At 43.8% G+C, this 18,482-nt stretch overlaps 1 protein-coding gene across 2 annotated transcripts; it reads left to right on the top strand.

Moving 5' to 3' along the window:
- The first annotated feature begins 956 nt into the window (after window positions 1-956).
- obsl1a (obscurin like cytoskeletal adaptor 1a) lies at window positions 957-17,935 on the top strand. Of its 2 annotated transcripts, XM_051943553.1 has the most exons (25): window positions 957-3,984; window positions 4,724-6,003; window positions 7,114-7,383; window positions 7,482-7,742; window positions 7,880-8,185; window positions 8,452-8,718; window positions 8,806-9,081; window positions 9,241-9,355; window positions 9,716-9,876; window positions 10,039-10,311; window positions 10,394-10,669; window positions 10,755-11,030; window positions 11,108-11,383; window positions 11,460-11,735; window positions 11,814-12,083; window positions 12,171-12,437; window positions 12,517-12,786; window positions 12,873-13,139; window positions 14,732-14,998; window positions 15,256-15,368; window positions 15,452-15,605; window positions 15,763-15,924; window positions 16,523-16,627; window positions 16,717-16,983; window positions 17,065-17,935. In XM_051943553.1, the coding sequence occupies exons 2-25, from the start codon at window positions 4,809-4,811 to the stop codon at window positions 17,340-17,342; spliced, it is 6,648 nt and encodes a 2,215-aa protein (XP_051799513.1). In that variant the 5' UTR covers window positions 957-3,984; window positions 4,724-4,808; the 3' UTR covers window positions 17,343-17,935. The 2 variants fall into 2 exon arrangements, with proteins under 2 accessions (XP_051799513.1, XP_022073780.2); XM_022218088.2 differs by having other exon boundaries at window positions 957-6,003.
- The last annotated feature ends 547 nt before the right edge of the window (window positions 17,936-18,482 follow it).

Here is an 18,482-nt window from a genome sequence, read left to right as displayed (position 1 = left end):
AAGTCCTCCTCAGCAGAGATCAGGTTTAAGATGTGGACGTGATTCTCAACACGAAATACTGTCACGGATTCTCAATAAAAATGCTTCTGTCTTAAAAGCAATGACTAATGACCAGTGACTAACTAGGCCACCAAAGTGTCTAGTTTCTTACATTATACTTTGAATGAAAGACTGTCAGTCTCTTACAAATGTTTTCAGAATAAAAGCACATGAATAGGATGCATTATTTAGAGGTAATGCAAACATTTCTGCCCTCTTCCTCTTCAAGGAGATCAAAAGTCAGTCCTGTGGCTTAAAGATTAAACCAATCAATCTGCTTTAAATGTTTGTTCTTGTGTCCAGTGATTTGCCCCTTTAAAATAAACCTTTAGCTCCATCTAATGGCCAGTACTGAGAATTACATGTGTGGATGGCTTTAGCCTCTCGTTCTCTGAGCACCAAAATTGATCATATTCACACAGATGGATTTTTAAAATAAACGTGGGTTCATACCGCTTGTGAGTGTGACGTAACCCTGAAGCGGCGTTCGGGTTCTGACTGCACAAAGGTTAAACAAACTGTCTCCCATCGATCGCACCACGTCAACAACACTCTCAGCTTAGCAACTCTCTGAACATGTGATCTGAAGCAGCAGCAGTGGAGGTTCTGTCTCCTCTTTCCAACAGCTGAAGTAAACAGCAGGAAGGTGGAACGGAGGAGTTTATAAAAAGTGGCTCTGTTTAAACAGCACAGCTACAGTCGACAAGCTGCTGACACAGAAACCACTCAGAGGGTCGGAAATTGTGTACAACTGCGTACCATTACAACCATGTGCGATAGTGTTGAAGGGACATGTATAGTGTAATTATGTGCAATGAAGATATGTGCTAGCATAACTGCGCAAGGGTTTTCTAATCATCAATTAGCCTTTAAGCTAACACAATGTAGCATTAGAACACAGGAGTGAGGGTTGCTGGAAATGTTCCTCTGTACCCCTATGGAGATATTCCATAAAAATCAGCCGTTTCCAGCTAGAATAGTCATTTACGTCATGGTTGCCTCGGTCCCCCAGCTTTTATCCGTTTGTGTGCACTGTGTGTTGCTTGTTTGTATGTCTTTGTTCAGTTATGGTATTATTTTATTTTCAATTAAAATAAAAAAAAAATCTGCAAATAAGATTCAAGATGGAAATTAGCTGTACGTAAGTCTACAATCTTTCATATTTGCGTGTAAATGTTAATTAATGAACTGTTCCATTTTAAAAACAACAAAAGCACTCAGAGAGCGCAATACTCCGCCAAGGCTCCTTAGTCGTATCAGTTCTGACGGATAAGTCCTGATAAGTCCACAGCGGTCGATTTGTAGTGGGATTGTAATCATGTGATCATCAGCAGGCAGCTGATGTAGTGTTCACTTGTAGTTACAGTGACTCTGTGCTGCTATCTTGCAATGATACAGAAATCTTTAACAAGTCTGTGGATCCAGACTATAACTCACATCACTGCCAAAATCTAATCAGTTGGTCCTTGTGTCATTTCTGACCTTCCCTGAAAGTTTCATCCCTATTCATTGGTCTGCTTTTGAGTAATGTTGGAAACAGAGAGACAAACAGATGGATATACGTATGCCAGTCATCACATAACTCCACCATGTTCCTTGGTGGAGTAATGCCAGGTTTTCCTCAGAGATCGATCGATTTTAGGGGTTTTCAGAGCTGCACTGCTGTGAAGATTTGAGTCAGATTTGGATTCCAAGTTTGGCCTGATTGACGTCCCATTACCAGCCCTGTGGTCTCTGACAATCCTCTGCAGCTCCCAGACCGAAACCCAATCTGAGGACAAAGAGCAGCACAGTGCTGTTTGACTCCTGATGCTCATCTCACCAACAGCTGCAGGATGACTGCACCGAGCAGAATGTCAGGCACCGGCAGCCTTAAATGGAGCCTCCAAATGACTCCAAGGCTCGTTCGTCACACCGTTTACTGACGTGTGCTTGTTAGCATCCATCAGTTTTAATTCTTTTAAGACCGAAATTACTCAAGAAACGCCCATTTCTCGTCTGCTAGAAAGGTTTGGGTGTAGATTTGTGTCCGTCACAAAAGGTTAAAGCTGCCCTGAAGGTCGAATACCTGCGACAGCTTTCAGAGTGCATCATCGGCTTCGGCCGTCTGAAACACTTCACTGGAGGAGATAACTGAGAGCTGCTGTCTGAGAATGCAGGAAATAAGCGTCAACACCGGATTCAGCTCTGTGGAGGTGGTGGAGCAGTTGAACTGCACCAGTACTGGTGCTGCAGGAAGAAATACAAATACTACAGCTTAGTGTCCATCAAGTTCATACAGGGATTGGACAAAACTGAGGAGGTCTCATTGAAGTTTTTGTACACACAATTGAAATAGAATTCATCCAGTTTTGATGTTAAAACACCATACTTATATACAAACTGGAATAATCAGGCAAAAAATATTGAGGAAAAATGTAAAATACAAACTGAAAAAGTCCAAAACTACCACAGATCATCCATGTTTCTGACTCAAAGGAGCCTGCTTAGACACACAATCAAAGTAGCTGAATCAAAAGGTAATCAGGTTTTCCTCTTCTAAGATGTTGATGCGACATTAAAATGGTCTCTAGACACCCTGAGAGTGAAGATCTGACTGAGAAGATAATAATGACCTGAAATGCCCCCAACACTTTGACAGTCTTTTCCTTATCAGTAACCTCTGCTTGTCTCCAAAAGCACAAACCAGCATGAATACAGACTCATTTTACTACTAATGTGGGAAAAGTCCTGACGGAATAACAGTTGGATGCAAATGAGGAATATGAATGGATCCTCTTCTATCATCTGCTGGATTTTCTCTGTTTGAAAACCGATGTTCTGCAAAGACAGTTTAACTTTGTGGCAGATTTAAGCATCCTGAAGCCCGGTTTACATTTAGATTTTTACCAAATCTTCCATGTGGAATTTCCCGGCTTCTAACTTGGCTTTTTTTGGAAGCAAATGAGACGAAATAAGTCTTCATCTGCATGTCAAGCAGTTCCGAATTTCTCAAGAACAAAAAAAAGATCAGCATTATTTCTGAATCTTTCAAACTAAAACATTGATATAATCCTAAATCCCCAAAATTCCCTAACAGTTCTTGATTTTTAATAAAAACGTATTGCTATAATTCCAGATATTAAATTGCTTTGAGATCGAAAAAAATACCAAAATGCATCTCTTGTGAAATTAAATATATTAACTCCTCTTTACTTAGTGCATTTGAATGTAACACTCTTAATTGAAAGCTAATAAAGACAAATTTAGGTTTCCTTCAACAGCATTTAGTTTCTTCCTGTTTGTTCACCTTCATTGTTTCAGTCACGGCTGAATATAAATCATTTCTCAGTACTGAGCAGACAATAATTGCCTATTTGTGGGTCAGCGTGACTCCAGAGCAGCTGGGGTGTCCTTTCTCTTCTGAGGTTTTACTCAGGATCTGTGTTGAGCTGAGTGATCCACGGCAGAGCTCGGCCTCCCCGCTATCTTTAGTGAATGGAGACTTTATCTGAACATCCGTCATCCAAGCTGCTGGTATTTTTAGGGGTCGGCAGCAGCTGCGAAAGCATTTCATGCCCCCCGCCCTCCATTCCAGCCCCCCTCGGTCTTTAGCTCTGGGACACTATCAGAGCTGATGAGTGGACCAACGTGGTCATTTTCCTCCTGCCACCTGCAACTGGACACCAAACTAAAAGGAACACGGTACAAATATCTCCTGGGAATATGGAAGACCTGATTGTTCCTCGCCTGCTTCACACTCAGTGATCAGAAGTCGTGTCAGACGTGGACCAGACTCCAGAAACGACAAACCAGGAAGAAGCTGAAGAGCCTCAGAGCTTCAGGAGACCAAATATCAGCCAACACTTAAAGCAGAACCATCTGATGCCAGCTTGGATGTTATGATTTTGAAGTTCGTACAACAGCGACAGAATGCTTTAAAGAGAGCAACTCCTCAAGAGAGAGGTAAGTTTATTCTGTGACTGAATGGATTAGGTGCCAGCAGCATGCTCAGTGAGTAGCTCAGCACATGAGTATAGATCCACGCTGCTAGAGGATGTTCACTATGGCGGTGCGTCACACAGCAGACATGGTTGCAATTCTTAAGGCCAAAGCAAAGCTGGTGACGACATGAAGAAAACAATTGTCAGAAGACTAAAAGTTTTCCAGTGTCTGCTACAAGAACAATGTTTCCTTTAGTTGAGTCGGTGCAAGACCACAAAGTTGACGGCAACCTGCCAACTATGCAACAATTCAGGGACAAAAAACCCGACAGAAATCCGGATCCAGTGGATGCACCATCACACATGTATTTATGGGTCAGTTTTGTCCCAGTTAGTGACTCCAGCAGGGTTATGTGCTGTGTGACAGATAGTCTCCAGAGTCTTTTTTTGGACAGACTACTTTATAAATACACTCTTAAATGAGCTACAGCACCAGCTGAGACAAGCAGAGTGTTTGCTCAAATCCACTTTAGTAAACCACCAAACATGGGAGACAAACAAGTTCAAGCTTTGGAAACTACATTTGGAATGCTTGGAATGACTTCAGCCAGATTCCTGATAATAATATTAATGTAACTATCTGGATTCAGTCAGTTCATACAAGTAGAAAAGTTTTTATCGTTTAGATTGTGATTTGTGTCAAAGAAACTGAACAACAGATTTTCTGTGATTGCAGACTAAACTATACTTGTATCTTCCAGCTTCACCAAAGACAAGAGGCGTATTTGGAGAATTCCCAAAGAAAAGACACTTCTTCAATTAAACTAGACAAAAGGCGACGTAGTCATGGACATCTTCGGTGGTGCTCCTCGTGTTCTGGGCTACCCTCGGCCCGTACTGGCACAATGTGGAACAGATGCAACGCTGAAGTGCCAGATCGGTGGAGACCCTCGTCCAGATGTGATCTGGGAGCGTAAAAATGTCCAGATCTTGTCTGAAGGACGCTACAAACTCTCCGAGGAGGGGAAAGTTTACATGTTGACCATTACTGGAGTGACCCAGCAGGATGCCGGCCAGTACATCTGCAAGGCCAGAAATAGCATCGGTGAAACCTACGCAGCAGCTTCGCTCAAAGTGGAAGGAGAGAACCAGGAACAGGATGGAGATCTGAGCCAATCAAGGGTCAATGGTGTGAAGCAACCCATGAAAGAAAATGGAGAATGTGCCGGACAGCTAAATGGCTTCTGCAATGTGCAAAATGGTGAAAACAGGAAAGAAAATGGGCAGGAAATGAACGGAGAACACAAGCGGAATGGAAGGTTAAGTGAAAAGAAAGAAGAGGTTGATTTAATGCCTGATGACAAACCGAGGTTCCTCATCAAACCTTTGTCTCTGCGGGTGGATCGGGGAGAAGACGCTGCCTTCTCCTGTAAAATATGGGGCACACCTTTACCTGAGGTGACCTGGGAGAAGGACGGGAAGAAGCTCAATGACATCTTCGAGAGTTCGCACTTCAGTGTGAGCAACCAAGATGGCGGCTGGTTCCAGCTGAAGATCTACTCAACACGCATGCCGGATAAAGGCGTCTACACCTGCAAGGCCATCAACTGCCACGGCGAGGCCTTGGCCGGTGCCGTCCTTCTGGTCGAGCCAGTACCAGAGCGAGAGGACAATAAGATGTCCTCCAACGGTCACACCAACAGCCAGTGGTCACCGAAGTACCGGGCCGGGCGGCTCGGTTTGTCCAGGGTCACCGAGGAACCTCCTGTCAACGCGTCTAAAGTCAAGAAGTTCGCAGTAGCCGAGGGGAAGCACGCAAAGTTTCGCTGCTTCGTGACAGGGAAGCCGAAACCCGAGATCATCTGGAAGAAAGACGGGGTTCCCCTGGAGCCCGACAGACGTCACCTGATATTTGAGGACAGAGAGGGCTACTACACACTGAAGGTTCTGTACTGCAAAGTTCAGGATACCGGACTGTATGTGTGCGCTGCATCCAACACTCTGGGAAACACTCTGAGTGCCGTTCACCTTACTGTCAAAGGTAGGAAAGGCCTCCTGATTTCAATTTTAAAAAATGCTTCTACACAAAATTCTTACAGAAACAAGGGAAACTAATTCATTACTCGTCATAAAGTCACTTGTAAAAGCAGATAGACACAAGGTCAAGAGTGCACATGATCTCCTGCAAACTTAAACACAGTAATATAGTAAAGAATGAATTGTTGTAGTCCCATCTACAATAATAAATAACACAATTATTATGGAACTGATGAACATAATGATCTAAAGAACATCAAAATCTGTCCAGAAATATTTACAACTGCCCATCATCATCACTTTAAGTTGATAAAACCTAAATTTAGGATTTAGGTAACTTAAAGTTTGCAGCTCCAAGATTAAAACAAAACACAACATCTTTAATATTCACAAATAAAGAAAATGAAAGAGGCAGAAAGCTGTAAATTCGCAAAAATCCTTGCAAATGAACATTTTAAACAGCTACTGGCTGAGTACAAGAGTCACTGTGTCACTGATCTCCAACCACATCTATAAAATATGAGGTCATAAGCTACAGCTAATTGCTGAGTGTGCATCGTTGAAATACATGACATCATCTTTAGAAGTGGTTAATTATTTTGTCCTAATCCCTTCACAATGGTCGGATAACCCTCCGGTTCAAAGAGCTCCTCATATACACAATTCTATATTATGCCAGCTGTCTCCATCATAAGAGTCTGTTTATCTATGGGTTGACATGCTGGACCTTCATTTACAGATAATATGCTGTAGGACGACAGCTGCTGAGCACTGATGTACAAAGCAGAGGGACGAGAGAACCAAGCAAACGAGGAAAACACACAAAATCGGCAACAATTTGGAACTAGTTTTAAGTAAAATATTACTTACAACAAATAAAACACAAAAATGACACACTCTGCACATTCATTATTGTCCTTTTTTTCAGTTTTCTAATAGTTTTAGTTTCGCCCAACAAACCACACACCTACATCTACTGTAACACTGCAAAAGAGCTTCTCTTTGGGTTTCAACAATCCCCGTGAATCTTTGTGCTGTATGTATATGTTTTTATCAGTCTAAGCTATGATTGAGATCTAAAACATGTTCCGTAACTTACAAACTGGTGCTTCAGGTCCAGCTGTGCGGTTCAGGCGTCCACTGAAGGACGTGGAGGTGAAGGAGAGGGATGTCGCCGTGTTGGAGTGTGAGGTTCCCGATGAGTCGCTGCCGGCTGCCTGGTACCTGGAGGACCAGAGGCTGATGCCCAGCAGCAAATATGGGATGGAGCAGAAAGGAACCAAACGAAGACTCACCATCCACGATGTCGGGACGGACGATGATGGAGTCTACCTCTGTGAGATGCCTGATGGAGCAAAAAGCATCGCTGAACTGTCGGTTAAAGGTCAGTCAAGGGTGTAACATAATATTTTGTCATGTGTAGGAAGATAAAGGAAGACTCTACAGAGAGGTTCTACATTGGCTGACACATTATACTTACAGGAACTATAGTTCGTAAACTTCCTCGGAAGCTGGAGGTCCTGGAGGGTGAGAACGCAGCATTCTGTGTGGAGGTGGAGAGCGACGACATGGAGGTCCACTGGTTCAAAGACGGTTTGAAGCTACATGAGACACACCAAACGATTCTCAAGTCTTTTGGCAAGACTCACATCCTCGTCTTCGTCAATGTGGCCTATCAGGACTCTGGCGTTGTGACATTTGTTGCGGGAAGATCCAAGACTTCATCACGCCTAAAAGTCAAAGGTATATTTCAGACTACTTTATTTTCCTAAAAGTTTCTGCTGAGTTGATTTACAGTCGTGCTATCCACAGCAACATTTGTGACAGATTCACAGAAACCAAGAACCAACCAATTATCAAGCATCACTTCCGTCTTTTAGCCACCAGACACTGTCCTCCTATCTGTCCGGTGGGAGTCAAAATGGACGTGGATCGGCCCAACAGTGCTCTGCTCACCTGGGTTCCCGCCCCAAACAGCCAGACCTCCACTCGCTCCATCTTTGTGCTGGAGATGAAAGAGGTGGGTTCCCAGGAGTGGCAGAAGTGTTTCACCTCAGAGACGTCCACGTCAGCGGAGGTCATCGGCGACAGCGTGCCGTGTGAAGGCGACTACCGCTTCCGAGTCTGCTGCGTCAACAAGTATGGACGAAGTGGCCACGTAGAGTTCCCCAAAGCGGTCCATCTGGGTGAGGAACACTGTGTAGTAGAAGAATGTGTAAACATTTGCTGTAAAAAACGACTGTCTACAATCATACTGTCTAAGTCAAGGGAGGATGAAGTGAAATGTATAATGTAAAGCCAGGATTTAGATGTGAATGTTCAGTAGCGGACTAAAATCTCAGATGGAAGTTTGGAGTGTATTTGAAACCAAAACTGCTTTGGAAATCTACAGCATTCATATATATAAACAACTTATACTCCCTCATATTTCTACTTTTTCGATTTTCCCAAGTCCCTGGACCAAAGATACGCAGTCGCCTCCAAAGCTGCGAGGTTGAGGAAGGAGAAGACGCTCGCTTCTCCATCGAACTGTCTGCCACAATGGTTGGAACCTGGTTTTTGAATAGTGCCCAGCTGCAGCACAGTGGACGATATTCAGTCCGACAGACCCAAACGCAACACTCGCTGGTGATCCATGAGGCTCAAACAGCAGAGGACACAGCAGAGATCACGTTCATCGCCAATGGAGTCCGAGATTCAGCTGTGCTCAGAGTTAAACGTAAAGATCTGCTATTGTTGTTCCATTTAGCAGGTAGTGGATGCTTTTCTTCGGACTTCACTTGTTGTATGCATTTGTATTTTGCAGATGCTGTGGTCAAATTCCAGCCTCAGTCGGAGTTCGACAGCAACAAGAAGGTGGAGGCAGGTGAAGCCATTGTCCTCTACTGTGAGGTGTCCCACCCTTTTGCTAAAGTGTCCTGGTGCAAAGATGGGAAGGAGCTCCAGGTGAGCAAAGGACTGAACATCCAGTCAGATGGGAATATGAGGAGGATTGTAATCCAGCCTGCTGATGCATCTCACTCTGGAGTTTACACATGTGAAACTTCAGGGGACGTCATCAAATTCAATGTGGATGTTGCAGGTAAATTTTAGCTTCCTGGACATACTTAAGAACTCAATTAATGCTCACACTGTTTAACTACAGCAAATAATGAATCCATAGCTGGTTGGACGGAACTTCAGACTGTACCTTGTGTTCCAGTAGTTGGAGTTCATCCCTCCCTCCTTCTGTTTGATTCAGGTCCTCCAGTAGAGTTCAGTCCAGTCCCAGAGGATGAGCTCCATAAGTCCAGCATGGAGCTGGACCCGGTGGTGCTGCTATGCCACGTCTCCAGAGACGATGCTGAAGTTGTTTGGTAAGACAATGAGGAGAGAACCCCGTTTGGAAATATGAAAAAGATTCAGTTGGTGCCTTTATTATGACCCTTTTTTGTTTTTACAAGCAGTAGGCATACATTACATCACTCATTTAGAGGGTTGAAAACGAAAATTACTCCAAAGTGATTATCTCTTTATTGGAATATTAACCACTGAACCAAATTTTATATTTTAGTAAAAATCAAAGTAAAGACATCTCATTTATTCTTTATATCTGCGCGTTTATAATGTGTGAAGCCTCATTACTGGGTTGTTCTACTTAAACATTTACTTTTATATACTTTTACATTTAGTATGCTACTTGAGACTTTGTCTTTTATAGTTTTTTGTGTTTTCAGGTTCAAGGACGGCTGTGAGATCCAGCCTGGCGACAACATCACCCTGCAGGCTGAGGGAACCATGAGAAGGTTGATCATCCGCTCAGCAGAGACCTCAGATGCTGGAACCTACACTTGCCAAGCAGGAAACAACAGCATGGAGTTCACCGTTAATGTCAGAGGTCACTGAGCTTTCTGACTCATGTTGTTCCAATAATAAGTTAAAAATGCGCAGATTTGCAGAGGAATCAAGTGCAAAACATCTTTTTTAACTTCTAAAACCTAAATGTGATATTTCTACAAACATCACATGACCTCACTCTCCCACTAACCTGTAAATACAGAACCTCCAGCGATGATTGTGGAGCCCAAGGATGATGTCGTGATGGAGAGCTACATCTCAGAGGAGATCCAGCTGCAGTGTGAGTTGTCTCGTTCCAGCGGGAAGGTTCGCTGGTTCAAGGATGGCCAGCAGCTGGAGGAAAGTGACAACATCCAGCTGCTATCAGAAGGTCCTTACAGGAGGTTGACCATCGTCTGCGGCTCAGTGGAGGATGGTGGAGAGTACGTCTGTGAAACGGATGGAGACTCCGTCTTTTTCCAGCTTACTGTTACAGGTGAGAGCTCACTTTTGATTACAATATACATCTAATACAAGTAATATAAATGCTGAATTTAAACATCCTCTTTCCGCTTCAGAGCCACCAGTAAGAATCCTGTCTCCCAGTGAATCAGAGCTGGAAGTGACCTGTTTGGCTTCAGAGAGGCTGGAGCTCAGCTGTGAGATTTCCCAGGTGGACGCTCCAGTGCGGTGGTACAGAGACAGCGTGGAGGTGGAGGAGGGTCAGAACCTGATCCTGGAGGTGGATGGAGCCCACCGCCGGCTGGTCATACCCTTAACTACTGTAGATGATGCAGGCGAGTATGTATGTGACACTGAGGATGACTCTGTGGCCTTCCTGGTGACAGTTACAGGTAAGCAATATTACTCTCTGGATGAATGGAAACTTCATGAATTTATCCTTTTTAATTGCTATATTCCTCCTCTTTTTCCACTTAGAGCAACCAGTGACGCTTACTCGTCCTAAAAACACACCTGACAAACTCGAGAGTTTTGCCGGGAAACCAATCGTTCTTGAGATCGAAGTCTCTCGACCTACCGCAGAAGTCACTTGGTGGCTAAATGGTAGAGAAATAGAGCAAAGCAGTAATGTCACCATCACAGAGGATGGACTCACCCGCCGTCTAACCATCCACGCTCCCACTCCAGAGTACTCCGGGAAGTACACCTGCGATGCTGTTGATGATACAATTGATTTCCAGGTCAAAGTTTCAGGTAGGAGGCAAAGGTTGACTTTGGGGGCATTTTCTGGCCCATAAAATTATTTTTAAGATCTAATTCTGTCTCCTCAGAGCCACCAGTGAAGATCCTAAGAAAGTCCGAGGTCAAAACAAACCTAAAGTTCCTGATTTCTGACGACATTGTACTGGAGTGCGAGCTCTCCAGAGCTAATGCTGCTACCAAATGGTACAAAGATGGCTGCCGTGTTGAGGGTGATGAAAGGTTCTGCGAAGAGGAGGAAGGATCTTTCCGCTCACTGGTTATCCTCAATGCTGAACTCAAAGACTCAGGAGAGTATTTCATGGATGTTGGCGACGACAGTATCAGCTTCCAGGTTACAGTAGAAGGTAAAGCTCAGCTAGCTGATTTTACTCTTTAAAAGTGAAACAAAACTTGAATTAATCACCGTTTCCTCCTTCTTAGAGCCTCCAGTGGCTATTGTAGGAAACTCTAGTGACCCCGACTACCAGGAGATGGTGGCCGGTGATGACCTGATCCTGGCCTGCGAGGTGTCCCGTCCCAATGCTCCAGTTCAGTGGTTCTGTAATGATAAGCTGCTCACTGATGACTCTAGAACCTACATCGAGAGCTACGGGACTCTAAGGAAAATCATCATCTCATGCGTCACGTCTTCAGACTCTGGAAAATACGTTTGTGACGCTGTGGATGACAAGATGATCAGCATCGTCCGGATTCAAGGTACAAACACAGAGTGTAGGAAAGAGAAAGAGTCTGACCTTAAAGGTGTCTAATAATTGGTTATTGCTTTTCTTAAAGAACCTCCAGTTACATTTGTAAACAAGGAGGATGACATTGTGGTGACGGGTTACGAAGCAGAGAGCGTGGAGTTGACTAGCTATGTGTCCAAGGACAGTGCTCTGGTGCGCTGGATGAAAGACTGGACGCCCGTTGAAGGCGAACGCTTTAAATCTCTCATGGAGGGTCATAAACGCACTCTGATGATCGAGCCTCTGAGGCGGTCCGATGCCGGCGAGTACACCTGCGACGTCAACACAGATCAGATCCACTTCAGCCTGCTGGTGAAAGGTTCAAATTTCATCTTCTATATGCAACAACATTGGAGAAAACTGTTTGGGAAATATGTCATATAATCCTTAATGTTCTATATTGTAGAAATGCGAATTAAGTTCACGAGGCCCCTTCAGGATACCGTGGCCCATGCTGACGGTATGGTGACCCTTCGCTGTGAGGTGTGCAAACCAAAAGCAGACGTCCAGTGGCTGAAGAACGGCATGGAAATGGTTCCGAGCAGGAGGTTCACTATTCGGGCAGATGGAGTCGAGCGAAGCTTGACCATCCACCGTTTAACCGGAGAGGATGCAGGAGAGTACGCCTGTGAGTCCAGAGATGACCGGACCGTTGCCAAACTGAAAGTAGAGTGTAAGTAGAGTTGGAGTCAAAGTTTCTGTCTTTTCTTATATGAGGTAGCAGCTTCACGAGCTCCCTTCTGTCTCCTCAGTGCCCAGAGTGGTGGAGTTCCTCACCGAGCTCCACAACACAACAGTGCTAGAAGGTGAAGACGCCACCTTCAAATGTGTCGTTTCTCCTGATGACGTCCAGCTGGTCTGGCTCATGGACAATGAGCCTATCACAATGGGAGATCGTTTCCAGGCAACCCAGAATGGCCTGTGTCACACCTTGCTGATTAAAAAGTGCCAGATGTTGGACTCTTCAAAGATTACTGCAGAGGCAGAAGGGAAAATAAGCAAAGCAAGTCTCAAAGTTCAGGGTAAGATCATTTATCCAAGCAACAGAGACCAAAATGACTATCAGTCCATGGTTACCTTTATATCTGACTCTTCTCATTATGTTCAGAGGCTCAGGTGATGTTCACCAGGAGAATGGAGGCTGTTATGGTGGAGGAGTTTGGTGATGCCACCATGGAGACAGAGATCAGCCTGGAGACAGGAGAGGTCCAGTGGATGAGGCAGGGGGTGGTCATCCAGTCTGGACCCCGACACACTGTGGCTCAGAATGGCTGTAAACGCAGTCTCACCATTCACAACCTGACCATGTCCGACCGGGGAACCTACCGCTGCGAGACTCTTCACGACCGGACGCAGGTCAAACTCAACGTAGAACGTAAGTGGTCAACTATGGGTTGATATATTTCCAGAAATATTCTAGAGCCAAACCTCAATCCACACAGATTCCAGGGTTGGAACTAGGAATGTGCTGAGCCATGATCAGGACCAATCATTGGCTCTTTCCTTGTGTCAGTTGCACCAGAATGCATTAAGAAAAACGGTTCTGGTTGAACGGCATTAAGCATCACTGAAGTCTTTGTCGTGGTGCCCATTGCTAGCTAAACTCACACAATGCTCTTTGCTTGTCACCATGAACTGCTAGCAGTCTGAGAGACCAACTACAGTGTTCTACAGTAAGTGGCTCCACCTGGTGGAGCTAACAGGTACTGCATTTGATCTACAATATGTTCTGTAGTGAATACAAGATTTTGACATCTTTAAAGGTTTGTGGAGCAGATGCAGAAATGCAGTATTTTTCTGAAAGCATTGTGAAGCTATTCTGTTGTAAAGCATGTACACTGGATTGATTTTAATAACTTCAATATACTTGAAGTGACTATTATCTAGGAAAATGCTTCCTGATTGGAACTAAAAATGAGCAGAAGCTAAATATGTTGGTCATCCCTAGTTGCAAGTAATGATTCCTATGAATTGATTCATTATTTAATGTACAAAATGTCAAGGATTTCTTGTTGCCCATTTTGCTCCATTATAAAAAACAAAAGAGCATGCAATTAACAACGATACAGAAGGGATAAAAGCAGCTCTGAAACCAACACTACAAGCCAACACTATTTTCCCGCACTTTCCAAACAAGACAATTATAACAAGCAGGAGTTATTCAGTTGCCAGTGTATGGCATTGATTTGTGTCTGGCATCTGATCTGACAGATGGGGTCTGGCCGAGGGAAGAACAGGACATAGTGAATGTGTGTTTCACAGTATGTCAGTGTAAAAAGGCTCTAAGAATAGCTGGGCCAGACCTGGAAGTGTGAAAAGGTTTTTGAAACACAGCCATGCTCTTATACAATACTGCACTGAGTGACGCTGTGATAATGAACCACTGCAGTAGGTGTTGTTTTTGCAATGCGATAAACTGGGCTGTGTCTATATTTGAACCACCTTTTGTTGTCCTTGAAACACATTGTTGTTTGAAGGTAGCGTAGACGCCTCAGCTGTGCCTTCATCAAGCATTAGAACTGCTCTTGAGATGCAAATGGGTCATTCTGGGCCCATAGCTATAACTTTTGTATGGTGGAATATCGGAATAGAAAAAAATATGGACATTTTTGACCAAATTTGCACAATAATATAATTGGTTTGTATTATTCTATCAGATCAGATGTACAGACCAAGGAGCCTTTAAGTTTTCAGGACTCCAGCTACGGTATTTATTCAGTTATGGCTTCAAACATTGATACAAAGATTAGTGGAAGGAAATAATTCAAAAACCAACATGATCCACCTTCTTTAAGAATTTTAAACAAAAACTAATGTTAGGTATGAGCCCAGATTTCACACATGCTCAACCCAATTAATATTTACCAAAAATCTGACAAATATTCAATGGTCAGGCATGAACTTAATTTAAAATTTTTTTCACACTATCCTCTCACTACTCTGCTCTCCCTCTCCAATATAATCCAGCCCGTAAAATCTCCATCCGCAAAGGCCTGACTGACCAAGAAACCCTGGAACGAGAGACGGCCTCCTTTGAGGTGGAGCTGTCCCACACCGACGTGGAGGGCGTCTGGCAGAAGGACGGCATCCGGGTGAAGCCAAACAGCCAGTGGCGGGTCAGCACCAACGGCCGGGTCCACGGCCTCACCCTGTCCGGCCTCACCCTAGAGGACACAGGCACCATCGTGTTCTCAGCTGAAGGCGTGCGCACTTCAGCCAGGCTCACCGTGAAAGGTAAAGGAGCTCAAATCTGAAAGACTTTAAATCCTCGCAGGAAGTGATTGTAGCTGCAGATTGTAAAACCATCGGCTCTCCAAAAAGAGGATGGAGATGTCCAAAGACACTCGAAGACAGCCGAAATTTAGGTTTAAAGCCCTCTTAAAGACTTTCTAGGATATTATAAATGTGTTGTGGTTTAATGTACCATCACAGGATGTAAACCTTGACTCTTTAAGGTTTTTAATGGTTTGGTTGATTGTATTAACTGACAGAGACACCAGTGTCCATCTTGAAACCGCTGGCTGATGTGCGTGTGGAGGAGGAATTTCCTGCCACTCTGGAGTGTGAATTATCCAGACAAAATGTTGAAGTCAGATGGCTCAAGGTAAAGAAAAATAAAGTTGGCTACAGTTTAAACGGCTGTATAAACAATAAAGAAAAACCTTGATTGCCTGTACTCTGGATTAGAATGGGATGGAGCTGAAGTCGGGAAAGAACTGTCGGATCTACTCCATGGGTCGGAAGCGTTTCTGTCAGATCATGCAGTGTTGCTGTGCTGATTCTGGCTCCTACACCTGCGATACAGGAGAAATCAACACTTCATGTACATTGGAGGTTTATGGTAAATGTCTGATCCAACAGGAAGACCCTTCCAATACTTAAAAGCCTAAAGTCTACCTTCATCAAGTGGTTTTAATTTGACAAATCATCAAAAGAGATGCTAACCGTAGTTCTGATTATGGCGCCTAATTCCTTGATCTCTGCACTAAACCTCACAGAGCACGAGTTGCAGATAGTGCAGGACCTGGAGGATCTGTACATCCAGGAGGACCAGAACGCCGTCTTCATGTGTGAGGTTTCTCTGGAGGACGTGACCGGGGAGTGGTTCAAGGACGGACACAAGATCCGACCCACCAGCACCATCAAGACCCGCACTGAAGGTCAGAGGAGAAAGGAGTTGAGGAGCTGAATAGTAGATAAGAATCGGAAAGAAACTCATAATTAAATCACAAATAGTATTTGAGTGAGTCAGAGAAGAAGACTTTTTCTTAACTGGGGTTACATTTACTGAAACACAGCAGACATTTTTGTGTCTCACTTTCCAGAAATAACAGGAAAATGCACAGATTTCTGTCAAATAAGGTCAGAAAAGGACAAATCATACTTACTCTAGTGTGTCGTCACCCCTCTCTAAGGCAGCAGTTTGGTGGACAAACATTTCAGTAAATCCTCTCCTCAGTGCTGCCGACCTTCTTTAAATAGACAAGTGGAATCAGGTGTAAAGAATGCAGAAGACTGATTAAGGGGCACACAGAGCAAACCAGGGAACAACGTCTGCCTGTGTAGATTAACATGTAAAGAAGACTGTGGACCAAGTGGAGATCAAATTAGGAGAATTGTAAAAACAATTTAGATGCTGAACTCGTGGCTCTAGTGTGTAGGAGGCCCTCTGGTGGACACAGAGGGACTGGCAGGGTCTTAGGTAAAGGAGCTAAATTAGTTTTGTTCTCTTCAGTCACAATCAAACTGCTTTTCCAGGGACCAAACACTTCCTGTTGATGTGTAACGTCACAGCTGAAGATGCTGGAGAAATCCGCTTTGCAGCCAGAGATGTTGAATCCACAGCGTACCTGGAGGTGGAAGGTGTGTCCAGTTTTACTTTCACTTTCATTCTCACTTTAGCAATTTGAAATGTCCCATACTATGTCTTTAGAATTGTCCTTGTGTTCCAGAGCTTCCGGTGTCCATAGTAAAACCCCTGAGAGACCGAACAGCACTGGAGAAGCACCGCGTGATCCTCGAATGCACCGTTTCGTCGCCTCGCTGCAGTGCCACGTGGTACAAAGGCCGAGAGGAGCTGGTTCCCACAGATCGGCTGGAGATCCTGACTGACGGCTGCTGCCACAAACTGGTGATCCAGCAGGTGGCCGTGGAGGACGAGGGCACCTACAGCGTCGAGGTGGGCGAGCACACGTCCAAGGCCAAGCTCCTGGTGGAAGGTAAGTAAAAGAACTGGATCCATTATGGGTGAAATAAAGTTCTCCTTCTTAGCACCGTGTTGATGTTTTGTGCTGCTGCAGCTCAGGCCCTGGTCATGGTCCAAGATCTCGAGGACATTGAGGTGACGGAACCAGAACCGACGTCTTTCCAGTGTGAGGTGTCGGTCGCCATTAACAAGCCTCCTGTTTGGACTCTGAATGGAGAAACCCTTCAGCCGGGTCCTTCAGTCCGTCTGGAGAACCACGGGACGCTGCATAAACTGACCCTGAAGAACACCAGCGTGGACATGAGCGGGACGGTGAACTTTACTCTGGGGAAGGCGAAGAGCAGCGCAATGCTCAGCGTGGTGGTAAACTAAAGAGAAGGCTGAGGAAAGAAAGTGACTCTGGAGGGTGAGAAGAAAGTGAAAAGACCGATTGTGAGGATGGGAATCACTGATTAACCCGAAAACTGCACCTTCTTCTTCTGTGGTGATTTCAATGAAAGGTTTCAACAAGCTTAGACAGACCGAACAGGTGCCGTCAGTCAGATATAATACATTTTTTACAGCGTAGATTGTATCTATTTGATTTCTAGTTGACTTCCTTCTTGATTTTGGTGAAAAACTCCCAAAATAAAACGAAGTCTTTTAAAAAAAAAGTTCTCTGATTAAGGAAGTAATCATTAAACTCAACAAACTATGAACAAGGTGTTAATATTTTCGAAAATCGATATGCTAAATAATAATAATTATAATGACACTATGGCGGGATCTTGTTTAACCTTGAGGTAAAGTGAATCTGCAACAAAAATGTGAAAGAAAGACAAACTCCAGAGTTAGAAGATGCTGCTTTTCTCTGTCTTGGAAGGAAATCACATTTTAAAATCATTTTTCACACTATTAAGTAATATTGGGATACAATCATTAAAACTACATTATTCTGCCCAATAAACCGCACTATGGAGCTTTAATGGCGATTTCTGCTGGTTACATTTCCCCTGTAAATACTGGTTTCCAATAAAAATGTAGGACATTAAACTTTTTTAAGGTTAATGTTTGAAAAAGTATTTCCAGAAATGTCAAAACTCTTTCAACCTCCTGTACTAAAATACATGTCCAATGAATGATTTAAAAAAAACAACAAGAACATTTTAACACCATTCACAACTCCTACCAGCTCAAAACAAAGATGGCATCTCAACTGTTCACGATGTATTTACAGAGTTATGGTGCCCTCAAGTGGCCAAAATTAAGCAATGCCACTAATTTTGACTTTTGTGGCAACAAAAAAAATATAATAATTATAAGATAGGTATTAAATGAACAGGATTAAGTACAGCAGTGTTGTTGTTTTAACATCTAATATGCCATTTATCACACTTGATTATCTTCCTATTAACTGAAAATACATTTTCCTTGATGACAAATCAGTTCTGAATACATTTGCACGCCTGCTACTTTGATTCTAGGTTGGAGATTAGGGTTATAACAAACAAACTCAACAAAACAGCAGTTGGA

Source organism: Acanthochromis polyacanthus, chromosome 22 (assembly GCF_021347895.1).
Source record: "Acanthochromis polyacanthus isolate Apoly-LR-REF ecotype Palm Island chromosome 22, KAUST_Apoly_ChrSc, whole genome shotgun sequence".
NCBI lineage: Eukaryota > Metazoa > Chordata > Actinopteri > Pomacentridae > Acanthochromis > Acanthochromis polyacanthus.
This window is presented reverse-complemented; position numbering and strand designations above follow the sequence as displayed.

Coding starts and splice junctions, on each gene's coding strand:
- obsl1a (XM_051943553.1), top strand. CDS start 4,809: ATGGACATCTTCGGTGGTGCTCCTCGTGTTCTGGGCTACCCTCGGCCC. Junction 8,186..8,451: donor CCCCAAAGCGGTCCATCTGG/GTGAGGAACACT, acceptor GATTTTCCCAAG/TCCCTGGACCAAAGATACGC. Junction 9,082..9,240: donor ATTCAATGTGGATGTTGCAG/GTAAATTTTAGC, acceptor TGTTTGATTCAG/GTCCTCCAGTAGAGTTCAGT.